The 14743-nt window shown below is 42.6% G+C and overlaps 1 protein-coding gene across 1 annotated transcript in view; it reads right to left on the bottom strand.

Moving 5' to 3' along the window:
• The window catches only part of LOC100371191 (dual specificity testis-specific protein kinase 1-like), a 66350-nt gene that overhangs the window by 7239 nt on the left and 44368 nt on the right, over positions 1-14743 (bottom strand). Inside the window, exon 9 of the mRNA XM_085503512.1 lies at positions 9381-9510. Within this exon, the coding sequence (XP_085359638.1) occupies positions 9381-9510 (130 nt within the window). The remainder of the gene's footprint in view (positions 1-9380; positions 9511-14743) is intronic.

The raw sequence follows: 14743 nt of genomic DNA, 5'->3' as shown, positions 1-14743 counted from the left end.
AAGAGAAACTTGCTTCCCTATTGATACTGTTTAATGCTTGTGCTCCAAATATAAATGTTGACTACGATATAGACTCAGCAAATTGAATCAACTCAAAGAAATCTCAGCCCATGGTATGCTAAGTCTCTGTAAGGCAAGTAATCTCAGCCCACATGGTATGCTAAGTCTCTGTAAGGCAAGTAATCTCAGCCCATGGTATGCTAAGTCTCTGTAAGGCAAGTATTCTCAGCCCATGGTATGCCAATTCCCTGTAAGGCAAGTAATCTCAGCCCATGGTATGCCAAGTCTCTGTAAGGCAAGTAATCTCAGCCCATGGTATGCCAAGTCTCTGTAAGGCAAGTATTCTCAGCCCATGGTATGCCAAGTCTCTGTAAGGCAAGAAATCTCAGTCCATGGTATGCCAAGTCTCTGTAAGGCAAGTAATCTCAGCCCATGGTATGCCAAGTCTCTGTAAGGCAAGTATTCTCAGCCCATGGTATGCCAAGTCTCTGTAAGGCAAGTAATCTCAGCCCATGGTATGCCAAGTCTATGTAAGGCAAGTAATCTCAGCCCATGGTATGCCAAGTCTCTGCAAGGCAAGTATTCTCAGCCCATGGTATGCCAAGTCTCTGTAAGGCAAGTAATCTCAGCCCATGGTATGCCAAGTCTCTGTAAGGCAAGTAATCTCAGCCCATGGTATGCCAAGTCCCTGTAAGGCAAGTATTCTCAGCCCATGGTATGCCAAGTCTCTGTAAGGCAAGTATTCTCAGCCCATGGTATGCCAAGTCTCTGTAAGGCAAGTAATCTTAGTCCATGGTATGCCAAGTCTCTGTAAGGCAAGTAATCTCAGCCCATGGTATGCCAAGTCTCTGTAAGGCAAGTATTCTCAGCCCATGGTATGCCAAGTCTCTGTAAGGCAAGTAATCTCAGTCCATGGTATGCCAAGTCTCTGTAAGGCAAGTATTCTCAGCCCATGGTATGCCAAGTCTCTGTATGGCAAGTAATCTCAGCCCATGGTATGCCAAGTCTCTGTAAGGCAAGTATTCTCAGCCCATGGTATGCCAAGTCTCTGTATGGCAAGTAATCTCAGCCCATGGTATGCCAAGTCTATGTAAGACAAGTAATCTCATCCCATGGTATTCCAAGTCTATGTAAGGCAAGAAATATCATCCCATGGTATGCCAAGTCTCTGTAAGGCAAGTAATCTCAGCCCATAGTATGCCAAGTCTCTGTAAGGCAAGTATTCTCAGCCCATGGTATGCCAAGTCTATGTAAGGCAAGTAATCTCAGCCTATGGTATGCCAAGTCTCTGTATGGCAAGTAATTTAAGCCCATGGTATGCCAAGTCTCTGTATGGCAAGTAATCTCAGCCCATGGTATGCCAAGTTTCTGTAAGGCAAGTAATCTCAGCCCATGGTATGCCAAGTTTCTGTAAGGCAAGTAATCTCAGCCCATGGTATGCCAAGTCTCTGTAAGGCAAGTAATCTCAGCCCATGGTAGGCCAAGTCTCTGTAAGGCAAGTAATCTCAGCCCATGGTATGCCAAGTCTATGTAAGGCAAGTAATCTCAGCCCATGGTAGGCCAAGTCTCTGTAAGGCAAGTAATCTCAGCCCATGGTAGGCCAAGTCTCTGTAAGGCAAGTAATCACAGCCCATGGTATGCCAAGTCTCTGTAAGGCAAGTAATCTCAGCCCATGGTAGGCCAAGTCTCTGTAAGGCAAGTAATCTCAGCCCATGGTATGCCAAGTCCCTGTAAGGCAAGTAATCTCAGCCCATGGTATGCCAAGTCTCTGTAAGGCAAGTAATCTCATCCCATGGTATGCCAAGTCTCTGTAAGGCAAGTAATCTCAGCCCATGGTATGCCAAGTCTATGTAAGGCAAGTAATCTCAGCCCATGGTAGGCCAAGTCTCTGTAAGGCAAGTAATCTCAGCCCATGGTATGCCAAGTCCCTGTAAGGCAAGTAATCTCAGCCCATGGTATGCCAAGTCTCTGTAAGGCAAGTAATCTCATCCCATGGTATGCCAAGTCTCTGTAAGGCAAGTAATCTCAGCCCATGGTATGCCAAGTCTATGTAAGGCAAGTAATCTCAGCCCATGGTAGGCCAAGTCTCTGTAAGGCAAGTAATCTCAGCCCATGGTATGCCAAGTCTATGTAAGGCAAGTAATCTCAGCCCATGGTAGGCCAAGTCTCTGTAAGGCAAGTAATCTCAGCCCATGGTAGGCCAAGTCTCTGTAAGGCAAGTAATCACAGCCCATGGTATGCCAAGTCTCTGTAAGGCAAGTAATCTCAGCCCATGGTAGGCCAAGTCTCTGTAAGGCAAGTAATCTCAGCCCATGGTATGCCAAGTCCCTGTAAGGCAAGTAATCTCAGCCCATGGTATGCCAAGTCTCTGTAAGGCAAGTAATCTCAGCCCATGGTAGGCCAAGTCTCTGTAAGGCAAGTAATCTCAGCCCATGGTATGCCAAGTCTCTGTAAGGCAAGTATTCTCAGTCCATGGTATGCCAAGTCCCTGTAAGGCAAGTAATCTCAGCCCATGGTATGCCAAGTCTCTGTAAGGCAAGTAATCTCAGCCCATGGTATTCCAAGTCTCTGTAAGGCAAGTAATCTCAGCCCATGGTAGGTCAAGTCTATATAAGGCAAGTAATCTCAGCCCATGGTATGCCAAGTCTCTGTAAGGCAAGTAATCTCAGCCCATGGTATGCCAAGTCTATGTAAGGCAAGTAATCTCAGCCCATGGTATGCCAAGTCTATGTAAGGCAAGTAATCTCAGCCCATGGTATGCCAAGTTTCTGTAAGGCAAGTAATCTCAGCCCATGGTATGCCAAGTCTCTGTAAGGCAAGTAATCTCAGCCCATGGTAGGCCAAGTCTCTGTAAGGCAAGTAATCTCAGCCCATGGTATGCCAAGTCCCTGTAAGGCAAGTAATCTCAGCCCATGGTAGGCCAAGTCTCTGTAAGGCAAGTAATCTCAGCCCATGGTTTGCCAAGTTTCTGTAAGGCAAGTATTCTCAGCCGATGGTATGCCAAGTCTATGTAAGGCAAGTAATCTCAGCCCATGGTAGGCCAAGTCTCTGTAAGGCAAGTAATCTCATCCCATGGTATTCCAAGTCTATGTAAGGCAAGTAATCTCAGCCCATGGTATGCCAAGTCTATGTAAGGCAAGTAATCTCAGCCCATGGTATGCCAAGTCCCTGTAAGGCAAGTAATCTCAGCCCATGGTATGCCAAGTCTATGTAAGGCAAGTAATCTCAGCCCATGGTATGCCAAGTCTCTGTAAGGCAAGTAATCTCAGCCCATCGTATGCCAAGTCTATGTAAGGCAAGTAATCTCAGCCCATGGTATGCCAAGTCTCTGTAAGGCAAGAAATCTCAGCCCATGGTATGCCAAGTCTCTGTAAGGCAAGTAATCTCAGCCCATGGTATGCCAAGTCTATGTAAGGCAAGTAATCTCAGCCGATGGTATGCCAAGTCTCTGTATGGCAAGTTATCTCAGCCCATGGTATGCCAAGTCTCTGTAAGGCAAGTAATCTCAGCCCATGGTATGCCAAGTATATGTAAGGCAAGTATTCTCAGCCCATGGTATGCCAAGTCTCTGTAAGGCAAGTAATCTCAGCCCATGGTATGCCAAGTATATGTAAGGCAAGTATTCTCAGCCCATGGTAGGCCAAGTCTATGTAAGGCAAGTAATCTCAGCCCATGGTATGCCAAGTCTCTGTAAGGCAAGTAATCTCAGCCCATGGTATGCCAAGTCTCTGTAAGGCAAGAAATCTCAGCCCATGGTATGCCAAGTCTTTGTAAGGCAAGAAATCTCAGCCCATGGTAGGCCAAGTCTTTGTAAGGCAAGAAATATCATCCCATGGTATGCCAAGTCTCTGTAAGGCAAGTAATCTCAGCCCATGGTATGCCAAGTCTATGTAAGGCAAGTAATCTCAGCCCATGGTATGCCAAGTCTCTGTAAGGCAAGTAATCTCAGCCCATGGTATGCCAAGTCTCAGTAAGGCAAGTAATCTCAGCCCATGGTATGCCAAGTCTATGTAAGGCAAGTAATCTCAGCCCATGGTATGCCAAGTCTATGTAAGGCAAGTAATCTCAGCCCATGGTATGCCAAGTCTATGTAAGGCAAGTAATCTCAGCCCATGGTATGCCAAGTATATGTAAGGCAAGTAATCTCAGCCCATGGTATGCCAAGTCTCTGTAAGGCAAGTAATCTCAGCCCATGGTATGCCAAGTCTCTGTAAGGCAAGTAATCTCAGCCCCTGGTATGCCAAGTCTCTGTAAGGCAAGTAATCTCAGCCCATGGTATGCCAAGTCTCTGTAAGGCAAGTAATCTCAGCCCATGGTATGCCAAGTCCCTGTAAGGCAAGTAATCTCAGCCCATGGTATGCCAAGTCTCTGTAAGGCAAGTAATCTCAGCCCATGGTATGCCAAGTCTCTGTAAGGCAAGTAATCTCAGCCCATGGTATGCCAAGTCTATGTAAGGCAAGTAATCTCAGCCCATGGTATGCCAAGTCCCTTTAAGGCAAGTAATCTCAGCCCATGGTATGCCAAGTCTCTGTAAGGCAAGTAATCTCAGCCGATGGTATGCCAAGTCTCTGTAAGGCAAGTAATCTCAGCCCATGGTATGCCAAGTCTATGTAAGGCAAGTAATCTCAGCCCATGGTAGGCCAAGTCTCTGTAAGGCAAGTAATCTCAGCCCATGGTATGCCAAGTCCCTGTAAGGCAAGTAATCTCAGCCCATGGTAGGCCAAGTCTCTGTAAGGCAAGTAATCTCAGCCCATGGTTTGCCAAGTTTCTGTAAGGCAAGTATTCTCAGCCGATGGTATGCCAAGTCTATGTAAGGCAAGTAATCTCAGCCCATGGTAGGCCAAGTCTCTGTAAGGCAAGTAATCTCATCCCATGGTATTCCAAGTCTATGTAAGGCAAGTAATCTCAGCCCATGGTATGCCAAGTCTATGTAAGGCAAATAATCTCAGCCCATGGTATGCCAAGTCCCTGTAAGGCAAGTAATCTCAGCCCATGGTATGCCAAGTCTATGTAAGGCAAGTAATCTCAGCCCATGGTATGCCAAGTCTCTGTAAGGCAAGTAATCTCAGCCCATCGTATGCCAAGTCTATGTAAGGCAAGTAATCTCAGCCCATGGTATGCCAAGTCTCTGTAAGGCAAGAAATCTCAGCCCATGGTATGCCAAGTCTCTGTAAGGCAAGTAATCTCAGCCCATGGTATGCCAAGTCTATGTAAGGCAAGTAATCTCAGCCGATGGTATGCCAAGTCTCTGTATGGCAAGTTATCTCAGCCCATGGTATGCCAAGTCTCTGTAAGGCAAGTAATCTCAGCCCATGGTATGCCAAGTATATGTAAGGCAAGTATTCTCAGCCCATGGTATGCCAAGTCTCTGTAAGGCAAGTAATCTCAGCCCATGGTATGCCAAGTATATGTAAGGCAAGTATTCTCAGCCCATGGTAGGCCAAGTCTATGTAAGGCAAGTAATCTCAGCCCATGGTATGCCAAGTCTCTGTAAGGCAAGTAATCTCAGCCCATGGTATGCCAAGTCTCTGTAAGGCAAGAAATCTCAGCCCATGGTATGCCAAGTCTTTGTAAGGCAAGAAATCTCAGCCCATGGTAGGCCAAGTCTTTGTAAGGCAAGAAATATCATCCCATGGTATGCCAAGTCTCTGTAAGGCAAGTAATCTCAGCCCATGGTATGCCAAGTCTATGTAAGGCAAGTAATCTCAGCCCATGGTATGCCAAGTCTCTGTAAGGCAAGTAATCTCAGCCCATGGTATGCCAAGTCTCAGTAAGGCAAGTAATCTCAGCCCATGGTATGCCAAGTCTATGTAAGGCAAGTAATCTCAGCCCATGGTATGCCAAGTCTATGTAAGGCAAGTAATCTCAGCCCATGGTATGCCAAGTCTATGTAAGGCAAGTAATCTCAGCCCATGGTATGCCAAGTATATGTAAGGCAAGTAATCTCAGCCCATGGTATGCCAAGTCTCTGTAAGGCAAGTAATCTCAGCCCATGGTATGCCAAGTCTCTGTAAGGCAAGTAATCTCAGCCCCTGGTATGCCAAGTCTCTGTAAGGCAAGTAATCTCAGCCCATGGTATGCCAAGTCTCTGTAAGGCAAGTAATCTCAGCCCATGGTATGCCAAGTCCCTGTAAGGCAAGTAATCTCAGCCCATGGTATGCCAAGTCTCTGTAAGGCAAGTAATCTCAGCCCATGGTATGCCAAGTCTCTGTAAGGCAAGTAATCTCAGCCCATGGTATGCCAAGTCTATGTAAGGCAAGTAATCTCAGCCCATGGTATGCCAAGTCCCTGTAAGGCAAGTAATCTCAGCCCATGGTATGCCAAGTCTCTGTAAGGCAAGTAATCTCAGCCGATGGTATGCCAAGTCTCTGTAAGGCAAGTAATCTCAGCCCATGGTATGCCAAGTCTATGTAAGGCAAGTAATCTCAGCCCATGGTATGCCAAGTCTATGTAAGGCAAGTAATCTCAGCCCATGGTATGCCAAGTCTCTGTAAGGCAAGTAATCTCAGCCCATGGTATGCCAAGTCTATGTAAGGCAAGTAATCTCAGCCCATGGTATGCCAAGTCTCTGTAAGGCAAGTAATCTCAGCCCATGGTATGCCAAGTCTCTGTAAGGCAAGTAATCTCAGCCCATGGTATGCCAAGTCTATGTAAGGCAAGTAATCTCAGCCCATGGTATGCCAAGTCTATGTAAGGCAAGTATTCTCAGCCCATGGTATGCCAAGCCTATGTAAGGCAAGTAATCTCAGCCCATGGTATGCCAAGTCTATGTAAGGCAAGTAATCTCAGCCCATGGTATGCCAAGTCTATGTAAGGCAAGTATTCTCAGCCCATGGTATGCCAAGTCTATGTAAGGCAAGTATTCTCAGCCCATGATATGCCAAGTCTCTGTAAGGCAAGTAATCTCAGCCCATGGTATGCCAAGTCTCTGTAAGGCAAGTAATCTCAGCCCATGGTATGCCAAGTCTCTGTAAGGCAAGTAATCTCAGCCCATGGTATGCCAAGTCTCTGTAAGGTAAGTAATCTCAGCCCATGGTATGCCAAGTATATGTAAGGCAAGTATTCTCAGCCCATGGTATGCCAAGTCTATGTATGGCAAGTAATCTTAGCCCATGGTATGCCAAGTATATGTAAGGCAAGAAATCTCAGCCCATGGTAGGCCAAGTCTCTGTAAGGCAAGTAATCTCAGCCCATGGTATGCCAAGTCTTTGTAAGGCAAGTAATCTCAGCCCATGGTATGCCAAGTCTCTGTATGGCAAGTAATCTCAGCCCATGGTATGCCAAGTCTCTGTAAGGCAAGTAATCTCAGCCCATGGTATTCCAAGTCTCTGTAAGGCAAGTAATCTCAGCCCATGGTATGCCAAGTCTCTGTAAGGCAAGTAATCTCAGCCCATGGTATGCCAAGTCTCTGTAAGGCAAGTATTCTCAGCCCATGGTATGCCAAGTCTCTGTAAGGCAAGTATTCTCAGCCCATGGTATGCCAAGTCTCTGTAAGGCAAGTAATCTCAGCCCATGGTATGCCAAGTCTCTGTAAGGCAAGTAATCTCAGCCCATGGTATGCCAAGTCTCTGTAAGGCAAGTATTCTCAGCCCATGGTATGCCAAGTCTCTGTAAGGCAAGTAATCTCAGCCCATGGTAGGCCAAGTCTCTGTAAGGCAAGTAATCTCAGCCCATGGTATGCCAAGTCTCTGTAAGGCAAGTAATCTCAGCCCATGGTATGCCAAGTCTCTGTAAGGCAAGTAATCTCAGCCCATGGTATGCCAAGTCTATGTAAGGCAAGTAATCTCAGCCCATGGTAGGCCAAGTCTCTGTAAGGCAAGTAATCTCAGCCCATGGTATGCCAAGTCTCTGTAAGGCGAGTATTCTCAGCCCATGGTATGCCAAGTCTCTGTAAGGCAAGTAATCTCAGCCCATGGTATGCCAAGTCTCTGTAAGGCAAGTAATCTCAGCCCATGGTATGCCAAGTCTCTGTAAGGCAAGTAATCTCAGCCCATGGTATGCCAAGTCTCTGTAAAAAACTATTTGTATAATAAACACCCTTGAATTATCAACCAGTGAATATATACATTTATCACATCTCATTGCTGTTATGCATGCTTTGATTGGTTGAGACTCAGTCACATGACATTGAATAAAAATGGATATTACTTGGTATATTACATGGGAATATTACATGGATGACGTCAATTCATTTCAAAAATCTTATTCTTGATAAATTGAGTGATTCACACTGCTGAAACACGGTTACTAAAAAGAGTATCCGTGGCTGAAAATAACATTTACTGAGTGTATTTCATTTTTCTCAGCAAACAATGTATGTGTGTTATTAAGTAGTGTGAAACTTATAATAGATAAAATAAAATATTGCCTACTTCAAAAATAAGTGTTGTTATTTTGTGGGAGAGTGGGTGTGAGTTATGTATGGTAGATGTGATTGTGCATGGTGGATGTCTGTTCGATGTGTTAAAATAAATAACACATGGTTATTCAGGTAATATTACGATTTGTTGTCTGCCCTTGAGCCTTCGGCTCTGGCATCATCAATATTATGGTCATGACCACCATCCTTTGGGCAGGCAACAAATCGTGATATTACCTTCACAAGCATGTGTTATTATCTAAATATTTCACTCAAATAATGTGTTAATCACTGGATCTTTCACAATCTTAGTACAATGCTTGATGAGTACGACATAATGTATGAATTATGTATGAGCTAATTGAAAACAAATACATATATTTAATAACAAATACTGAAATTTTTTGAGAAACAGTGACTGTCATTATTTTGTTCTATCTCTACTAAATTATGCATGAGAAAAAAACACCAATGACATTTAAAAACCACTGGCTCTAAATTATTTTGTTATCACTGTTCAATAAGAACTTGGTCACATACAGTGCTCAACACTAGAAACAGTTATTTTCTCTTAAACTCCAATATTCAGGATTATGATCAGATTAAAGTTAATACAATATTAATGGTAAGTCAACTCTGCAATGATGTCAAAAATTAGAGGCTCTACCTGGTAGGGTTGAAGTTTTAATTGAGAAAGAACTTCTCGTCACTTAATCAGGATACCTAACGGCTAAAAAATTAGAGGCTCTACCTGGTAAGGTTGAAGTTTTAATTGAGAAAGAACTTCTCATCACTTAATCAGGATACCTAACGGCTAAAAAATTAGTGGCTCTACCTGGTAGGGGTTGAAGTTTTAATTGAAGAAGAACTCATCAACTCGAGATCATGCACCTTGGCTATGTTGCATTCTGTCAATCTACATAAAACATTGCCCACAAGTTATGTGAGATGGACAAGTGCACTTTATGGGTCACATCACTAAGAGTGATATAAATGAAAATGATATTTGTCACAACATTACCTTGAGATATGAGAGCCTCCACTTCTTCATCGGGAGACATTCCATGACTTATGTCATGTTTCAGTGCTGTCAATATATCATTAATTTGGTCCACTATCTCAGTAAATGGTAGTCTGTCCAATGGATCAATCTGAGGGAGTAATAAAATATTTAATAAAATCGATATTTTGAAAATTATTTCTTATTTAATATTGAGTACAATATGACTTACAACATGCCAGATGTGACCAATGTGCTGATCAAGGTCAGCAAAATAGATGAATAACAAGGTCAGATAACACATACATTACAGATCTTTCACAATGCACATAGGTAAATGCAATTATTGTTCACTTCTAATAAAACACACACACTATTGGTAATTTGTGGACAAACATCTGATTGAAACCTAACCAATCAGACCACATGTTACAGGCTACTTTAGACTAAGTTAGGCATTGGTGACCAATCAAACCACATGATACAGGCTACTTTATAGTAAGTTAGGCATTGGTGACCAATCAGACCACATGTTACAGGCTACTTTAGACTAAGTTAGGCATAGGTAACCAATCAAACCACATGATACAGGCTACTTTATAGTAAGTTAGGCATTGGTGACCAATCAGACCACATGTTACAGGCTACTTTAGACTAAGTTAGGCATAGGTAACCAATCAAACCACATGATACAGGCTACTTTATAGTAAGTTAGGCATTGGTGACCAATCAGACCACATGTTACAGGCTACTTTAGACTAAGTTAGGCATAGGTAACCAATCAAACCACATGATACAGGCTACTTTATAGTAAGTTAGGCATTGGTGACCAATCAGACCACATGTTACAGGCTACTTTAGACTAAGTTAGGCATAGGTAACCAATCAAACCACATGATACAGGCTACTTTATAGTAAGTTAGGCATTGGTGACCAATCAGACCACATGTTACAGGCTACTTTAGACTAAGTTAGGCATAGGTAACCAATCAAACCACATGATACAGGCTACTTTATAGTAAGTTAGGCATTGGTGACCAATCAGACCACATGTTACAGGCTACTTTATAGTAAGTTAGGCATTGGTGACCAATCAGACCACATGTTACAGGCTACTTTATAGTAAGTTAGGCATCGGTGACCAATCAGACCACATGTTACAGGCTACTTTAGACTAAGTTAGGCATTGATGACCAATCAGACCACATGTTACAGGCTACTCTATACTAAGTTAGACATTGGTGACCAATCAGACCACATGTTTAAGGCTACTTTATAGTAAGTTAGGCATCGGTGACCAATCAGACCACATGTTACAGACCACTTTATAGTAAGTTAGGCATTGGTGACCAATCAGACCACATGTTTAAGGCTACTTTATAGTAAGTTAGGCATCGGTGACCAATCAGACCACATGTTACAGACCACTTTATAGTAAGTTAGGCATTGGTGATCAATCAGACCACATGTTTAAGGCTACTTTATAGTAAGTTAGGCATTGGTGACCAATCAGACCACATGTTACAGGCCACTTTATAGTAAGTTAGGCATTGGTGACCAATCAGACCACATGTTACAGGCCACTTTATAGTAAGTTAGGCATCGGTGACCAATCAGACCACATGTTACAGGCCACTTTATAGTAAGTTAGGCATCGGTGACCAATCAGACCACATGTTACAGGCCACTTTATAGTAAGTTAGGCATTGGTGACCAATCAGACCACATGTTACAGGCCACTTTATAGTAAGTTAGGCATCGGTGACCAATCAGACCACATGTTACAGGCCACTTTATAGTAAGTTAGGCATCGGTGACCAATCAGACCACATGTTACAGGCCACTTTATAGTAAGTTAGGCATTGGTGACCAATCAGACCATATGTTACAGGCTACTTTATACTAAGTTAGGCATCGGTGACCAATTAGACCACATGTTACAGGCTACTTTATAGTAAGTTAGGCATCGGTGACCAATCAGACCACATGTTACAGGCCACTTTATAGTAAGTTAGGCATCGGTGACCAATCAGACCACATGTTACAGGCCACTTTATAGTAAGTTAGGCATCGGTGACCAATCAGACCACATGTTACAGGCTACTTTAGACTAAGTTAGGCATTGGTGACCAATCAGACCACATGTTACAGACCACTTTATAGTAAGTTAGGCATTGGTGACCAATCAGACCACATGTTACAGGCTACTTTATAGTAAGTTAGGCATTGGTGACCAATCAGACCACATGTTTAAGGCTACTTTAGACTAAGTTAGGCATTGGTGACCAATCAGACCACATGTTACAGGCTACTTTATAGTAAGTTAGGCATCGGTGACCAATCAAACCACATGTTTCAGGCTACTTTATAGTAAGTTAGGCATTGGTGACCAATCAGACCACATGTTACAGGCTACTTTATAGTAAGTTAGGCATTGGTGACCAATCAGACCACATGTTTCAGGCCACTTTATAGTAAGTTAGGCATTGGTGACCAATCAGACCACATGTTACAGGCCACTTTATAGTAAGTTAGGCATTGGTGACCAATTAGACCACATGTTACAGGCTACTTTATAGTAAGTTAGGCATTGGTGACCAATCAGACCACATGTTTCAGGCCACTTTATAGTAAGTTAGGCATTGGTGACCAATCAGACCACATGTTACAGGTTACTTTATACTAAGTTAGGCATTGGTGACCAATCAGACCACATGTTACAGGCTACTTTATAGTAAGTTAGGCATTGGTGACCAATCAGACCACATGTTACAGGCCACTTTATAGTAAGTTAGGCATCGGTGACCAATCAGACCACATGTTTAAGGCTACTTTATAGTAAGTTAGGCATTGGTGACCAATCAGACCACATGTTACAGACCACTTTATAGTAAGTTAGGCATTGGTGACCAATCAGACCACATGTTACAGGCTACTTTATAGTAAGTTAGGCATCGGTGACCAATTAGACCACATGTTACAGGCTACTTTATAGTAAGTTAGGCATTGGTGACCAATCAGACCACATGTTACAGGCCACTTTATAGTAAGTTAGGCATCGGTGACCAATCAGACCACATGTTACAGGCTACTTTATAGTAAGTTAGGCATTGGTGACCAATCAGACCACATGTTACAGGCCACTTTATAGTAAGTTAGGCATCGGTGACCAATCAGACCACATGTTACAGGCCACTTTATAGTAAGTTAGGCATCGGTGACCAATCAGACCACATGTTACAGGCTACTTTATAGTAAGTTAGGCATTGGTGACCAATCATACCACATGTTACAGGCCACTTTATAGTAAGTTAGGCATCGGTGACCAATCAGACCACATGTTACAGGCCACTTTATAGTAAGTTAGGCATTGGTGACCAATCAGACCACATGTTACAGGCCACTTTATAGTAAGTTAGGCATCGGTGACCAATCAGACCACATGTTACAGGCTACTTTATAGTAAGTTAGGCATTGGTGACCAATCAGACCACATGTTACAGGCTACTTTATAGTAAGTTAGGCATTGGTGACCAATCAGACCACATGTTACAGGCTACTTTATAGTAAGTTAGGCATCGGTGACCAATCAGACCACATGTTTCAGGCTACTTTATAGTAAGTTAGGCATTGGTGACCAATCAGACCACATGTTACAGGCTACTTTATAGTAAGTTAGGCATTGGTGACCAATCAGACCACATGTTTCAGGCCACTTTATAGTAAGTTAGGCATTGGTGACCAATCAGACCACATGTTACAGGCCACTTTATAGTAAGTTAGGCATTAGTGACCAATCAGACCACATGTTACAGGCCACTTTATAGTAAGTTAGGCATTGGTGACCAATTAGACCACATGTTACAGGCTACTTTATAGTAAGTTAGGCATTGGTGACCAATCAGACCACATGTTTCAGGCCACTTTATAGTAAGTTAGGCATTGGTGACCAATCAGACCACATGTTACAGGTTACTTTATACTAAGTTAGGCATTGGTGACCAATCAGACCACATGTTACAGGCTACTTTATAGTAAGTTAGGCATTGGTGACCAATCAGACCACATGTTACAGGCTACTTTATAGTAAGTTAGGCATTGGTGACCAATCAGACCACATGTTTAAGGCTACTTTATAGTAAGTTAGGCATCGGTGACCAATCAGACCACATGTTACAGGCTACTTTATAGTAAGTTAGGCATTGGTGACCAATCAGACCACATGTTACAGGCCACTTTATAGTAAGTTAGGCATTGGTGACCAATCAGACCACATGTTACAGGCCACTTTATAGTAAGTTAGGCATTGGTGACCAATCAGACCACATGTTACAGGCCACTTTATAGTAAGTTAGGCATTGGTGACCAATCAGACCACATGTTACAGGCTACTTTATACTAAGTTAGGCATTGGTGACCAATCAGACCACATGTTACGGGCTACTTTATAGTAAGTTAGGCATTGGTGACCAATCAGACCACATGTTACAGGCCACTTTATAGTAAGTTAGGCATTGGTGACCAATCAGACCACATGTTTAAGGCTACTTTATAGTAAGTTAGGCATCGGTGACCAATCAGACCACATGTTACAGGCCACTTTATAGTAAGTTAGGCATTGGTGACCAATCAGACCACATGTTTAAGGCTACTTTATAGTAAGTTAGGCATTGGTGACCAATCAGACCACATGTTTCAGGCCACTTTATAGTAAGTTAGGCATTGGTGACCAATCAAAACCATGTTATTATTAAAATCTTATTATTAACACTCTTCCAATTGAGAGTTTTAGTTAACAGCGTTTATGACAAAAACTGAAATAGATGTGATTACAAACCACACCGGTAGTTTTAATGTTTTGAATGTGAAATCCATTCAAACAAAACTGTTAATCAGAATCATTGTGAATCAAGGTGTTAAATGCTGAACAAGTGCTAAATCCTCCATTTTTAATGTAGTGGTAGACTAACTTCATCTTGTCAAAATAGACGGCAAAATAGTTCAGCCATGTTGGTTTTGAAAAAAGTCAAAGACTAATTTTCCACATAATAAAAATGAGACCTTAGCTAGTGGCAAATATTTTTAAAATGGCTCCTTGTATCAGAAAGACATTGTTGGCATGCTGTGTTAAAGAAAGAGGTGATTCCAAAGTTAGTGACTTTTATTTTCCAGCCTGAATTTATCATTTCTTAAACTGCATTTTAATCATAAATGAATATAGCTAGTGCATTTTAGACTTTGATGTTTCTCTTGTGTGGAAATTTCAGTTTGTACAAATCACCCCTGAATTTGCGGTTTTGAACTAACTTTAGAAGTTGCAACATTGTAACACAAACATATTTTAACAGTTGTATAGTCATTTCGTGTCAGGTATGATGAAAAAG

The sequence above is a fragment of the Saccoglossus kowalevskii genome, chromosome 9, assembly GCF_978046115.1.
Source record: "Saccoglossus kowalevskii chromosome 9, keSacKowa6.1, whole genome shotgun sequence".
Taxonomy (NCBI): Eukaryota; Metazoa; Hemichordata; class Enteropneusta; family Harrimaniidae; genus Saccoglossus; species Saccoglossus kowalevskii.
The sequence above is the reverse complement of the archived record's forward strand: the minus strand, read 5'-3'. Positions and strand labels throughout refer to the sequence as shown.